The sequence below is a fragment of the Ranitomeya variabilis genome, chromosome 4 (genome assembly GCF_051348905.1).
Source record: "Ranitomeya variabilis isolate aRanVar5 chromosome 4, aRanVar5.hap1, whole genome shotgun sequence".
NCBI classification, from domain to species: domain Eukaryota; kingdom Metazoa; phylum Chordata; class Amphibia; order Anura; family Dendrobatidae; genus Ranitomeya; species Ranitomeya variabilis.
The window spans coordinates 602,450,960-602,467,022 of NC_135235.1; the positions used below are offsets into that span (position 1 = coordinate 602,450,960).

Genomic DNA, 16,063 nt, shown 5'->3' on the forward strand with positions numbered 1-16,063 from the left:
AAACAAAACAAAAATAGAGAAAATGCAAGATTTGACATCCCCCCATGATGCAGCATACAAGCAGGATTCATGAAAATGGTGAATAAATGTATGTGAAGCCTGTGTAATAGTGAAAGACGAGCAGCTGGAGGAATGGGAGCTGACACAGAAAGACTCACCTATCACAGTCTTAGTCATCGAGGACTATGTACCTTGTGCAGGCTCTGAAAATGGCGTCTGGCAGTAAATGCACTGCCCCATTCCTGCACTGGAGCTAAAATGGAAGCAGTTTATTTAATAGGGGCATATGTGGACTCTGCTGCTGCCATCTCCCCCGCCGACAGCACCACAGCTAAGGGGGGAAAAATTGCCTTCTATTTCAGCAACAGTAGATGAAAACCAAATGTTTAGAGAGAATTCAGACAGGAAAAGACCGGTATGGTTTACACATCGCAAAGCAGACTCGGCCGGAACAAAGGTCGGAGCTCTGTGTGGATGAGCAGAGGCCTGTGATCCGGCCACAGCAGGGTTTTATTGGACACACTTTGGTTTCTGAACTAATATTCTAATCTTTTTTTTTTCTTGGTATCTAAGATCCGGGGTGGTAAAAAAAAAAGGAAATAACTACAACCCTCAGCGAGTCGTCAAAGGTGGTGACATAACATCATCCAGGAGGACTGGGGCCTGGACAGTTGGATGGGAGGAACATGTCTGGAGTTCAGCATAATGCCGTCAATATTTCCGGGGTCCAGTCAAACTAAACCTGTGCTAAATGGCAAGTTATAAACACTGAATAAATCTTTTATCAAAAGTCTTAAAGGGACTCTGTCACCTGAATTTGGAGGGAACAATTTTCAGCCATAGAGGCGGGGTTTTCGGGTGTTTGATTCACCCTTTCCTTACCCGCTGGCTGCATGCTGGCTGCAATATTGGATTGAAGTTCATTCTCTGTCCTCCGTAGTACATGCCTGCACAAGGCAATCTTGCCTTGCGCAGGCGTGTACTATGGAGGACAGAGAATGAACTTCAATCCAATATTGCAGCCAACATGCAGCCAGCGGGTAAGGAAAGGGTGAATCAAACACCCGAAAACCCCGCCTCTATGGCTGAAAATTGTTCCCTCCAAATTCAGGTGACAGAGTCCCTTTAAGGCTCGCTCTAATACTGCGGCCTCCATAACGAACCGTCCTTCTGTATGGACCCTAGGTAATCCAGACCACCCACTTACAAAGATGACGGATACAGCCGAGGGCACGTCATATAGGCACATACACACTATGCCACTGTCATGGGACAGAGCTGCCACCGCTATAGCTCACTTCCATCCCAATCTGATAGTAGACCCCGAAAAATCCCATAGCTTCCACCAGACAGGCCGCCATCAGAGAGCCTGACTCCCGCTCCTTATAGATTCATGCGGGATCTGCGCAGCTCTCTCATGTCTATGGACAACTTCAGACAAGGCAGATATGCTGCAGATAAATCCTGAGATTTAAGGCCCCCAGACACATTCGACTAACAATGTCTGAACCCACCAATATTGTTGTCCTACAGTCTAATGTATACAGGGGTCCCCGACATGATGTCAGGTGAGAAAAGGATCCGGTATGTCCGATTTTGGACTCTTGATCCTACTCTTCTCAAGCTGCCGCTAGAGGAGTCTGGCATAGGCGTATTGGAGAGTTTTAATTCACTGACAGCAAGCAGGAATCTTGAAAAGGAGAAAAATTATAAAATATATTAGAAATTATTATAGATTTTTTTTTTACATAAAATCTGTCCTTCGCTTAAGTTAGGGCATGGGTATAAAATGTGGCTTGGTGTGCCCTTCAGTATATGTGGGTATAAGTGCTAACCAGCACAGCACCCTCTATACGTTACATATGCACACTCATATTACAGATATCCCACTGCACTAAAGATCGCAGATTCCCAGCACCGACCTCAGGGGCCATCAGTGGGCACACGTCCAATCTTCTACCAAGCAGATGGCAGGGGAGCTGAATAAACCAGAGAGATGGCTAAGACGAGGTACATGCACTTATGGCGTAGCTCGTATTCCTAGGGATTTCAATACCAGTGAAGACATCAGGCCCAGTATCAAGTTCTGCTTTCCTCCACAATAAACCAATATAACCGCACATATCAGTCCAATCATAAGAAACATCAAGGCTAATACGCATTACTTCGGGAAGAGGTCAACTGCAGAGTAGGAGGATATAATCTTTTGCTCCCTGTTACCTCCCATTTCTGGCTGAGGAGAAGCCCTGACTGTTCAATAGATGGCTGATAACAGAGAGTAATAGATTATATCAATTTCAGGCTTGATAGAGGATGAAGCCAGCCTTATACATTAGATGGCTGTCGGCCAAACGGTGCTTCTGCTGATCATTTGGCCGACAGTCATGGGTCAGCAGAGCGCTCCTGTGTTCTCTCTCTGAGAAGGCCACCGACTGACATCTCTGCCGGAGAACCCTGGTATCGGCAGTCCGAATATCAGACATGCCCGAACGACATCTCTGACAATTATTTGCCTTCGCCCCCATACACATGAGACTGTTGGCCAAATCAGTCGATATGGGTGGGTTTTGCTGACAATCTCATGTGTATGGGGGCTTAACTGTAGAATGGCTCCTTATTATCACCCAATTCTATCTGGAGAAAGGCCCCAACTGTGCAATAAAAGGATGTAATCAATTGCTCCCTGTTATCACTCACCTCTGGCTGGGGAGAGGCCCCAACTATCAGAAGAGATGGACATAATTATTCCCTATTAACAGCCAATGCAACCTGAGGATAGACTGACTGTAGGATAGTTGGATATAGACTATTGTTCTGTTATCAGCCATTGGAACTGGGGTTAGATGGTCTGTAGGATAGGTGGATATAGCCTATTGCTCCCTGTTATCAGCCATTTAAAACTGGGTCAGAGGTAATCAATAGGATGAGTGACCATTTGTGCAGAACTCTCATTGCACCCCACGATCACGACTTTATGTCACATATGGTCTCTGCTTACATACCGTAATTATCTCCGATTTCAGCTGTTCCTAAGTCTGGGCCAGAATGGGAAACATCATTTTCCAGTAGTCATGTTTCCCATTTTGGCCCAGATTTTCCTATGTATACACTATGGCCTACGTAGCAGATACAGAATTTGGTGTATCAGATGTATTGGACTAAAATCAGTGACATTTCCCCTGCTCTGGCTACATACAGTACATTCACAGGTTTTTCCTTTATGACGCTGTAAAGAGGGGCTGTTCAGATCCGGGGCAGCACAGGAAACTTCTAGAATAGAATCACAGCGCTGCCCTCCTCTCCGCTCTCCATTCATCAACTGTTAACCAGCTCTGTGCCGCCATTGGTACAAAATCCATGCCCGGAAGCTGGATTGGACTGACAGGGCAGGAATTTTATTTATTTATTTCCCTTTGCTCCTTCCTCCCTCTCGGACATCTTGCTGCAATGCAGACATCTTTACTGTATCTACGTAGGTGACGAGCACGGCGGTTTCCATTACCCGCGGCCTGTTACCCATCGAGCAAACGCATGTAGTGATAGTCTGATACCATTTTTCAAAACACAAAAAGGTCTGGTGCTGCCCGAAGACCCATGCATGCACATCAGATAGGGGGTACGGTTAGAGAATAATGCTACATTTAGATGTTCCGATTTCGGCTTGTCAATGCATCATTACTAAAGTTGGTGCACATGGATTTTGCAAGACCTTTGTCCATCGGCCATATAGGCATGAGGCGGTTCTTTTGATTAGCCATCCTAGTGCGACTTCAGGCTGGCTAATCAAAAGAAGAGCAGCAGATACCCGGAGGTAGAAGGGCTCCCGTCAAGCGGCAACAATTTCCCGACAAGGCCGATGGACCAGGTCCTATGAATCGATTAGCACCAACGTTGATTATTAGCAATTCTGCACTAGTCAATTGGCGCTCATTTACATTGGATCCTACCTGCCCTTTAAATTTGGAAGTTTTTGGCTTGGGAGTGGTATGGCTGATAGAAATGGTAAGGGTCCCCTCAAAGAAAAAGGTTTGTCTTGTCGCGGCAAACTTGTGTATTAAGGACTTTCATTTTATAAGTATATTATATATGGCAGTAAATGCATTCAAAGTTTGAATATTCTTTTTGATATCCTTGCATAGGACGGCGAATAATAAGGAGGCAGAATATATGCATTAGAGCGAAAGATACAGATATTTTATGTGTGTGTACATATAGGTCGTTGGCCTAATCGCTATGTCTAATGGCCCAACTGTAAAGCTTCAAGAATGTTCTTCGTAAAGGAGTGGAAACATGGCTGCAATCTGAGATGGATAGCAAAAAAGAGGGAAAAAAATGAAAAAAAAACAAACTTATCAATAAATAAAATAGCAGGTAAAGAACATTTGCTGAAGAAAAATTTGAGTGTCTTAAATGACACGATTGTCCTAACAAGATGGAGACTGCCAGTGACGTCAGTGACGCTGGCACCATTTTTATAATCCCTTAACTACAAGGAACATCTCCGAGGGGTCTTCGTGGGGGTAAATATCAGTGACAGATACCATCTGCTGAGTTGTGATTTCATAAATTATACAAGAGAAGTCGTTTAACTACAATTAAAATTCTGAAAAACAATTTAAAAAAAATGAAATTTCCAGTAGCTGCTGTGACATGATGTGGATAGGAGATGGTTAAGGGGACTTTCTGCAGCCTTTATGTAACATTTGTAATCCACGTCCATGTTAGGATCGTACGTTGGGGAGACCTAGCACACAATTTTTATTATAAGCACCTGAGATTCTAAAACTGAACCTTGGCATGTGGAGTAAAAAGATAGAAAGGTAAAAGTAAAGGCCTATTTTGGTGAAACTACATCCTTTCTCAGGACTGGGAGATTGGAGTTATAACTTATATGGACTTGTCATGTCAGAGAGCATCTAAAAATACTATTAATAAAAATTAGGAATCCTGTTCTTGAAGTACATGAATATCCACAACAGAAGTGTGAGCTTCACGAATGGCATAAAGTAAAAACAGAGGCACGATTTATGAAGCAGTCAGAGGGTAGGACATCGTGTACACAGGAGCAATGCATCCATTTTGTTTCCTGCCTCTAATAATAGACTGCTGGTTACATTACACAGGAGCTCCATAACTTACCTTATTATATTCATGCGGAGGAAAAAAACTCTCCCCCCAACAAATCTACAATAAGAGCGCACATTAACCCTTTGTAAGGCCCAGATCCGCACCTGCACCACAAAGGGTTAATCACAGGACTGGATAATCGGCCTGCAAGCGAGGAACTGCATCTGTGTGTCTTAACACTGGCAGGTTTTCTATGCTTCTATCTATAGTTATGGAAAACTTGTGTTACTTTAACTTAACAAAAGTTGCCATAAATAAATGCGTCATAGTGATACAGCTCGTATACTTACTGTTTGACATCCATATTGGTTGGTTCCTGGCCTCAGGAAGTCATATATCCAAAACACAACAATAATAGATATAGACCAAAAAATGATATATTGGTAAAAAGCAAGAGAAAACATGTGCGCACAAACAGCGCCGATCCACAGGGGCAACGAATAGACCGGAGAAAGGCTTTAGATATGGTGGTATTCTAAAAATCCGACAGATGCAAGCTAGGCCCCAGACGTATGTCAGGCATGAGTGCAGGGAGAGTTCTTGTGGTCGGTATTAAAAGTAACAGTCCTGGGTTAATATTTCTTTTGTCCTTTAGGAACAGGAAAAGTAAAGTTGGTCAGGGAGCCAGGGTGCTGTGCTTGGTGGCCTGTACGTCAGCTGAAGCCTTGTGCTGTGAGAGCCTCCATGTTTCTCTGAGCAGCATGTGACACAGGAATACAGAATAATGCTGAGATCTTCCTTGGTGAACAGGGGAAGGAGGAGGGGGGCTTTGTGCAGAAACCCTCCAGTCTTTCCAAGAAAGTTACTTGAGCAGTGTTACCCCCCAGCACCACTGCTGTAACCCCAGCAGCAATCACTGGCTAATGGCACCCAACCATGTGATCCCCTCCAGAAAGTCAAAATGTAAAACACTGGCTGGTTTAGTGAATATGGCGCGAGAAGTCGCAGCGATGCAACCTGCAAAATCAGTGTCCAAAAAAATGAAAATAAACTAAAAAAAAAAAAAACACAACAAGCTCTGGCTTACCTGTGTGGATGCATTGTTACAGTGTTATATGTCAATACTTATAAAACATGGAGGACAGACTCTCAGTTCTCAGACAGAAAGGGCTTGGCACTTCAGCCTGATGATCAGACTCCCCTGATGCAAGCCGGGGCAGGATTGGAGGTTTTCGGGAATCCGCATGTACTGCTTCAGGCCATTGGCTGAGCCACTTCCTGAGTGATTATCTTTGTACAGCTCTCGCAGGCAGGAGCCATCCTGTGCACAGAGAAAGACAGGCTTCAGCTAGGCCTTCACGCTGCAGATCTGGAAGTGAATGCAGAAAAACACACGGCCATTAGCAAACACATAGATTTAGATTCACAATGTCACACAATCCTCTGATCTCCTTCACTGTCCCCCTGATACACAGAGGACACGATGTTACAATGTGTAGTTACAATTCAGAAAAAAAAATAAATGCAGAAGAAAAGCAAACCTGAGTGACCTGATCCCTGAGCTGTGGAGCAGAGAATCCAGGTAAAGTGCAGGGAGCAGTGTGGTCGGTGACACTAATAGCTAGACAGGGCCTTCCCGGGACACAGGAGGAGCACCGGGGCTGTCAGATCTTTCCAACAAACCTTTTATTCCCCCATCCTCCAAGGCCGAACCAAGCTGTCCTTAAAGCAACACAGAAAGAGAGCGAGAACCCAGCTTCCGCCCTGGCAGGCTGCAAATTGCAGAGCATTAACCCCGCGTCGCCTGCGCTCTCTGAAGGAAGGCCTGCCTATGCCTGCAGCCTTAAGACAAAGGGGGAAGGAAGGAGGCTTCTGCCCCAGTTGTTGTAGTTTTAGGCGTTCTTACGTAAAGGACGGTCATTGTGTCCTGTGATTAAAGCCCCTTCACGGTTACACAACAGGCAGGACACTGACAGTCACTGATCGTCCTAAACACAATACACAACAAACAAATACCTTGTACATTCTCTACAGCAGCGGTTTCTTTATGGCGGATGTCTCTGCAAAAATGTGACAGATTTCTTACACACTTCACCCTTGCTCTGCAAAGGATAAAATCTGTAGTGAAAATCCACAAAATAGAATTACAAAATGTCATTTACGCTACAGATTTTTTTTTTTTTTTTTAACACAGCATTTCTATCAGATCTGAGCAAAATCTCAGCTACATGTTTTGCCAATATAACAAGAAATCCACAAAGTATCTGTCCAATGTGATAATAACCCCAAAGTACAAAATCTCACCCACAACATCTGCAAGGAGTTTATATTTTCTCCCTGTGTTTGCGTGGGTCTCCTCAGGTTTCCTCCTCCATGCCAAAGACATACTGATAGGAAATTTAGATTGTGAGCCCCGATGGGGACAGTTATGACAATATCTGTAAAGAGTTGCAGAATATAATGGCGCTATGTAAGCAAAGCATAATAAAGTCCTACAATGTTCTGCACACTGGGGGTGAATAAGTGCATGAGATTGTGGTAACACACAAGGTATTACTGGCAAACGTGTGCATTCATTCGTCCCCACAGGTGGGCACAGCTTTCAGATTCACATGGCTGTCCCATGGAAAGGGCCTCAGAGTACGTTTCCATGGTCAGTATTTGCTGCGGATTGGACGCTGCGCATAGCTGCCGCTGCCAGATGTTACAGCATAGTGGATGGGATTTTATGAAATCCTCAGTCTCCGCAAGATAAATATTACCGTCGGTATATATATATATATATATATATATATATATATATATATATAATGCTGTGATTCCGCATGGGTCAATGAACAAATGCGGAATCACTGTGCGTACAAAAGTTGGCAGCGCTTTGGACGGAGCTGCGTCCAAAGCGTGCCAATCCGGACCATGGAAACATAGCCTTACTGTGATGTCTACACTAGAGTTGAGCAAAAAGATCTGAAGGATCCTGGGCCAGCGTCCTCATCAGTGCTCCGTGGCAGCTGGACAAGGGCAGTTCCTCGGCTGGCAGTCAAACGCCAACATCCTGGGCGCTTCTTGTGATTACTAGGCCTCAGGTGTAGTCACAATGTTTCAGTGGGCTAGTAATCACAAAAGCCGCCTAGTATTACAACCGGCAATTCTACATTCACATCTGGATTCAAAGCAAAAAAAAATCCATATTTGTTGCCACAATTTTGTGACATTTTTATTTTATTTTTTCCTATTAAAGTGAATCAGTCACCAGATTTCACAATCCAATCTGCATACATTTCTAAATACTTCCCTTAGACATTTAGGAGTCCAGCTACAGCAGGGATCCGAAAATTCCTACTTTAATATCAGAAGGGAAAATTTTTAAAAATAATTATGCAGCCATTCTGGCATGGGTTTTCAAAGTAAGGATACTAGACTCATCTGGTCTAACAGATCTATTCAATCATATATGCAGTTTGTCTAGCGACAGATCCACTTTAAAATAAAATCCCACCTACAGCGCATATCACTCGTCCATTTTTTTCGGTCCAGATTACGGACCGTTCTTTTTCTCGCAAATGGGTATGAGCCCTAAAGATTAACAGAAATCATCCCTGTTATTTAGAACAGTGTCAGCTAAGTGATTTACAATGCAAGGTCTAATTTTTGACCTTTTGTTTTTCTAGTTTTTATTACATTAGGTTTTCACCTATAGAAAGTGAATGAGGACAGGCGGATCACAGCTACAAGCCTGTCTCCTAGTGGCCACAGACAAAACTGCAACCAGTCCCTGAATTTTTACATCTGTGACAAAGTGTAGACATATTAAAGCCTCAACTACGTAACTACGTAAATGTTTGCAATGATTTTGTACAGGGACGATAATTTGATCACTGCAGGTTTCCTGCAGTTGATTGCCTCTTAAATGTCCAAGGCCCCAATGGTGGCATACCATGGCACAGGTCCTGATTTGGCAGAACGTTGGAACCAGCTTTTGTCTTCATCTACTCGTGGTGAAATGGAAAATGAACCCTGCTAATAAATTCCCTCATTAAGGTGCTTATGCCAGAATTCTAGCGTGACACACATTAACAAGTCACAATATATTTGCACAACTGGGAAGTTGGGCAAAAATATTGCAACTTTTGCCATTTACATGACAATCTTCCCCAGCTACATGGGCCTAGCACACGTGGGATGGGGCTGACCACATTCATTAAAAGTTCTGCCATTTTAGCAAAATAACTTACTCAAAAAAATACTGGAGTTCATTTCTGCTGGCAGCGGCGTACGCCAGTTACCAGATGCAACTAAAAGGCCGGCCTCACACTCAGCGTATAAAAATACAGTCCGTTTATTACGGCCGTAATACGCAGAAAAGTCCCCAAAATAGTGATCCGTATGTCATCCGTAGGCAGGGTGTGTCAGCGTATTTTGCGCATGGCATCCTCCGTATGTAATCCGTATGGCATCCGTACTGCGATATTTTCTCGCAGGCTTGCAAAACCGACATCTAAATGGATTTTTGGGCTCAAATGTTCTTTAAAACATATATACAGTATCTATATATATATAGATACTGTATTTATATTTAATTCAGCGCGAGATATGTGAAAAGCCGGTAATTCAATTGCCGGCTTTTCATTTCTCCTTCACAAACCCGACAGGATATGAGACATGGTTTACATACAGTAAACCATCTCATATCCCTTTTTTTTTTTGCATATTCCACACTACTAATGTTAGTAGTGTGTATGTGCAAAATTTGGGCCCTCTAGCTATTAAATTAAAGGGTTAAATCGCGGAAAAAATTGGCGTGGGCTCCCGCGCAATTTTCTCCGCCAGAGTGGTAAAGCCAGTGACTGAGGGCAGATATTAATAGCCTAGAGAGGGTCCATGGTTATTGGCCCCCCCTGGCTAAAAACATCTGCCCCCAGCCACCCCAGAAAAGGCACATCTGGAAGATGCGCCTATTCTGGCACTTGGCCACTCTCTTCCCACTCCCGTGTAGCGGTGGGATATGGGGTAATGAAGGGTTAATGTCACCTTGCTATTGTAAGGTGACATTAAGCCAGATTAATAATGGAGAGGCGTCAATTATGACACCTATCCATTATTAATCCAATAGTACGAAATGGTTAATAAAACACACACACATGATTACAAAGTCCTTTAATGAAATAAAGACACATGTTGTTGTAATATTTTATTAGCCTCTTAATCCACCAGAAGACCATGGTCCTGAAACAAAGTTAAAAAAACAAACAACAATATTCCATACCTTCCGTCGAGCGTGGGAACTTTTCCAAGGCTCCAGTTCATGAGGACATCCAGCAGAGGGCGCCTCACCGCAACTCAAGGTAACTACAGATCACCCAGCTTTCCATTCAGTACCCGAGGTTTTACAGGCAGGAGCGAGTGCATTAGCACAGCTCCTGGCTGTAAAATGATTTAACCCCTTCAGATGGATTTACATCGTGGGACATAACGACGGAAGGTATGGAATATTGTTGTTTGTTTTTTTAACTTTGTTTCAGGACGATGGTCTTCTGGTGGATTAAGAGGCTAATAAAATATTACAACAACATGTGTCTTTATTTCATTAAAGGACTTTGTAATCATGTGTGTGTGTTTTCTTAACCATTTAGTACTATTGGATTAATAATGGATAGGTGTCATAATTGACGCCTCTCCATTATTAATCTGGCTTAATGTCACCTTACAATAGCAAGGTGACATTAACCCTTCATTACCCCATATCCCACCTCTACAAGGGAGTGGGAGGAGAGTGGCCAAGTGCCAGAATAGGCGCATCTTCCAGATGTGCCTTTTCTGGGGTGGCTGGGGGCAGATGTTTTTAGCCAGGGGGGCCAATAACCATGGACCCTCTCTAGGCTATTAATATCTGCCCTCACTCACTGGCTTTACCACTCTGGCGGAGAAAATTGCGCGGGAGCCCACGCCAATTTTTTCCGCCATTTAACCCTTTATTTTACAAGCTACAGCGCCCAAATTTGGCACATACACACTACTAACATTAGTAGTGTGGAATATGCAAAAAAAAAGGGATATGAGATGGTTTACTGTATGTAAACCATGTCTCATATCCTGTCGGGTTTGTGAAGGAGAAATGAAAAGCCGGCAATTGAATTACCGGCTTTTCACTAACACCGCTGCGTATTTCTCACAAGTCACACTGCTGGTCCGTGTGGAATCCGTATTTTTCTCGCCCCATAGACTTTCATTGGCGATTTCTTTGCGCAATACGGTGACAAACGCAGCATGCTGCGATTTTCTACGGCTGTACAAGACCGTATATTACGGATGCGTAATATACGGCAGATAGGAGCTGGGCCATAGAGATTCATTGGGCCGTGTGCAATGCGTATTTTACGGACGTAGTTTTTGCGCTAATACGTCCGTAAAACTCGTTAGTGTGAGGCCGGCCATATAGTAAGAGGTGTGCGCCGCTTATGGGCTACATTGTGCTGCAGCACAACTTCATTAACACTGGCAGATGCAACATCAGTCTTAATGAATCGGCCCCTTTGTGTGGGAGACAAAATTAGAAGAGCCGTCTAAAAACAGCAAGTAGGGGAGGCCTTATTTTTCTTTTTTTCTCTTGTAGAACCATTTTCTAGAAAATCTGCCTGTCCATGGCTCCTTGCTGAGATCTACACTGCAGTGTGATCTGCATATCATCTCTTCCTGCACAGTGCATTACTAGGAGAATGTACTTAGCTAAACGTATAATGCCAGGAAAGGCTTTCAGCGTATGATTTAACATTACCATAGCCCTCCATTCACCAGACAGAGACCAAAAGTGTGTCCAATTGGCCTAGCGACAGCAGCATACACCGATGGTTACCTGTGTCCCCCAATGAAGCGATAAAGAAAAGTGCAGCGGACTAGACATCCATCCACACTGTGGCCACTGGCCACTTACGTCCTATGTACTTAATCAAAGAAACAGAATGAAATGTTTAAATAGTAGACAGAAGACACGCCAGGCCTGGTGTTTGCTGTATATTCAGAGGCCACACCGCTACGTCTGACTGAACCCTTGGTTAAGATTTCACAGGATAGCTATTTCAACAAATATTCTACTGAAAGGGATGCCAATATCCCCAGGACACGTCATCAATATCAGATCAGTGTGGTTCTGATACTTGTACTGCGGCTCAGCTACTGCTCACTTTAACAGGAGCTGAGCTGAAGTACCGGTGAGCAGCCACTATAGAGTGTAAGACGCTGTGCTATTCCTGTTCCGCACATCGTTTACAACCGGCCACTACAGGCGCTAACAACAGTGGATCGCCAGGGATGCGGTATATCAGACCTGCAGACTTGTGAATCCTCACAGTGCGGTGTCAACGCTGGGAACGTCAGTCACGTGACCTCAAATATGCGATTTGCATACTCCTGGCCAGAATCTCACTACACTGTTTCCGACCTCACGCAATACACTGGCATTGCAACAGTCTAATTAACTTCTGACCGGGAGTATGCAAATCGCATATTTGCGGTCACGTGACTGACGTTCCTGGAGCGGACATCGGAGAATTCTTACAGCGGACAGTGCATGCAGTGTGAGGATTCACAAGTCTGCAGTCACCTAGAGTGACTGTGGACATGTCATTTTAGAGCGGACAACCCCTTTAAGTCAATCGTGAAGGTTCAGATAAGGTTTAGATTGTCTACAAGGATTCACTTGTGAAGTTCACAGTGGTGAAAACCAAGGAGAATTTAAAGGAGTTGTTCACTACTCAGACAATCCCTTCTTAAATACTGCATTCCCAACAAATACTCCCCTCCAGCACATGTGCCGTTCCAGCTTTGTCACAGCCTGGTCACCCGGCATTGCCGTGACATTGATTTGCCGCAAGTAGGCGCTGTTATCATACTTGAGTGACCATGCTTTGCCTAAGGGAAGTGTAAAAACAGCAGCCCACTCGTGATTTCAGGCTCACGTGGCATAATAGTGTCATGCCAACCAGGGCAGTAGAGTCGGTAAGACAAACCATTGACTTCAACTCTGACTCCTGACTTCACAGCACTGGTCACTACTGAGCATGTACATAAAGTGCAGCACAGATTCATCTCACTAAAAAGCCGAGATCCTTAGATCAGTAACAGAACAGACATTTATAGAACATTTCATACATTTGCCAAATTCTTATGAAAACATTTACAGCACATCCTGCACTGAACTACTGTGCCAAATTTATTATATATTTTAGGAGTTGAAGTTGGTCCATTTTATACCGACTCCAATTCAGACTCCACCAAAATGGACAGACTCTGACTCCATAGCCCGGATGCAAACGGGTGCCTTTACCGTTGGAATGTTGTTGATTCAGGAGGTAAAACAAAGAATTTGAAGAATAAAGTATTTAATAAGAATTTGTCCAAGTATTGGACAACCCCTTTAAATGCAGGATCATTGATGTGCAATGGACCACTCATAACTACCCTGCGGTAATCGAGAGTTTAGCTGCGGCCGTATGCTTTTAAAGGGAGTCTGTCACCCCCAAAATCGTATATGAGCTGCGGCCACCGGCATCAGAGGCTTATCTACAGCATTCAGTAATGCTGTAGATAAGCCCCCGATGTAACCTGAAAGATGAGAAATAAAGGTTATATTATACTCACCCAGGGGCGGTCCCGGTCCGGTTCTGGTCCGATGGGCGTTGCGGTCCGGCACCTCCTATCTTCATACGATGACATCCTCCTCTTGCCGCGGCTCCGGCACAGGCGTACTTTGTCTGCCCTGTTGAGGGCAGAGCAAAGTACTGCTGTGCGCAGGCGCCGGGAAAGGTCAGAGAGGCCCGGTGCCTGTGCACTGCAGTACTTTGCTCTGCCCTCAACAGGGCAGACAAAGTACGCCTGCGCCGGAGTTGCGGCAAGAAGACAAGAAGAGGATGTCATCGTATGAAGATGGGAGGCCCCGGACCAGACGGCAGCGGGACCGCCCCTGGATAAGTAGAATATAACCTTTATTTCTCATCTTTCAGGTTACATCGGGGGCTTATCTACAGCATTACAGAATGCTGTAGATAAGCCCCTGATGCCGGTGACCGCAGCTCATATATGATTTTGGGAGTGACAGATTCCCTTAAAGGATGAAATGTTGATAATTTGTGATCAACCAAAGGCCGGAAGTCAGTGTGTGGACAGAGCTGCCGCCTCAAAGTGCGGTCGCACCCCCGATCTGTCTCGTTAAACAGTCGCCACTCAACTGCATACAAGCTGATGGCACTTGTTTACTGGCCTATATACACATACTGATGTAACAATGATAGGGACAGAATAATCGCTAATATGACTGTTCTGTCTCCATATTATATGGTGTGGTGTACCCCTGGACATCTACCCTAAGGCCGGAGTCACATTAGCGTATGGCATTATCTCACCTTTGCTGTTTCATTTTATACCTATATATATATATATTATCTTTGATTGTTGAAATAAAGTTATTGTATATTATTTGGCTTGCGTATAAAGATTTTCTTTTTTTTGGCATACCCAATATCATATTATCAGCAGCACATCTTTGGTTTACACTGGGCGATCCTCCACCGATAATGATGGTCTTTCTGCATGCATAAAGGTCATCGCTCCCGACTAATGAGCGTTTGACTGCTTATTGCCTAAATAGGCCACTAGTGTGGAGTTTGCACAAATCATTTTTTGCACTATTCTTTTGCATCCTATAGGCAATTTTATATGATGAAGGGCTCGTGCTCATGAAAGTATTTTTGGTCTGAGTGCTAGCCTTTAAAAAAAAAAAGGATCAAGCTTGGATGGGGCAGTGGAGATTAACTTTTTTTTTATTTCACTGACCAAATAAATCTGCATGAGAAAAAAACTGCAGCATGCATGATTTTCTTCCAAAAATCTGATAAGACTCTTACAATCAAATCTATGGGTGTGAGAATAAATAAATAAAAATCGGATGCCATACGGACCACAGTATAACATCCGATTATTATGGATACATTGCAATTCTGTAACATAGCAGCTATTAATCATTTAAAGTTTCCTGAGTAAAAAATAAACGGATTGTACACGGATGAGAAAAAAAAAACCTCAACCCACTTTTCAGGATGAAAATCGGACTGATTTTTTTTATACTGCCTTAAACCCATATCAGCACGGCGACTTTTGCTGCAACATCGATTGCTAGGTGTCGCTTCTACAATACATATGAATGTGGCCGTATTGTGACCCCCCTAGGTTAACCGCAACAAGCAAAGGGTCACAGAAAATCCAGAAGGGTCGGATTTTTTGCGACTTACTTGTTTCGGTACCCTGGTGGTGGGGGGTCACAAGGATAATCCATTCACTTGTACTGCGCCGCAATGCAGCAGCTACACACAGCCATCTTTGTCCAACGTCGGCACGTAGCCCCAGACTTATTCACCATCACAATGTGAAAACCAGCGCCTGTGACATGGAGCGAAGAGACAACATGGCGGATGTAGACTGACGAGTCCAACAGGTCCCATGTCACCTCCACCGCGGCCCTACCATGAAAGCCCGTGAGGGAAAATATCACTAAATCCACAAGGAAAGTCTTAGTCTACGTTCACATTTGCGGTCTGCGCCGCGTCGGGCGCCGCAGCATGCGTCATGCGCCCCTATATTTAACATGGGGGCGCATGGACATGCGTCGCACTTGCGTTTTGCGCCGCATGCGTCCCTGCGGCGCCCGCGTCCGGGCGCAGAGGACGCAGCAAGTTGCATTTTTGCTGCGTCCAAAATCAATCAAAAAAAGGACGCTTGCGGCGCAAAACGCAGCGTTGTGCATGCGTTTTGCTGCGTTTTTGTTTGCGTTGTGCGTTGCGGCGCCGACGCTGCGGCGCACAACGCAAATGTGAACGTAGCCTAGTCAGACACCCGCACTTGGGAAAAAAACCCCAAAACATTACTATGGAAGGAGAATGCCGGTGACGACCATGCGCAACCACCGCATGAAACAACTGGAGTATTGTATCGCATTGTTACCAGT

General features: G+C 44.3%; 1 protein-coding gene and 1 long non-coding RNA gene across 14 annotated transcripts in view; one reads left to right on the forward strand and one right to left on the reverse strand.

Annotated features, from left to right (window-relative positions):
- ZMYND8 (zinc finger MYND-type containing 8) overlaps positions 1–16,063 on the reverse strand; it is a 79,699-nt gene that overhangs the window by 63,013 nt on the left and 623 nt on the right. For 3 of the 13 annotated variants that reach the window (XM_077253269.1, XM_077253279.1, XM_077253267.1), the window contains exon 2: positions 6,155–6,436. In XM_077253269.1, coding sequence (XP_077109384.1) covers positions 6,155–6,168 — 14 coding nt within the window. In that variant the 5' untranslated portion in view covers positions 6,169–6,436. Of the gene's footprint in view, positions 1–158; positions 224–5,417; positions 6,437–6,608; positions 6,883–7,083; positions 7,186–16,063 lie in introns of those variants that run through there. The other 10 variants (XM_077253278.1, XM_077253263.1, XM_077253268.1 and 7 more) reach the window with 9 other exon arrangements.
- Positions 1–16,063, forward strand: part of LOC143765990 (uncharacterized) — a 40,543-nt gene that overhangs the window by 851 nt on the left and 23,629 nt on the right. The window lies entirely within an intron of this gene.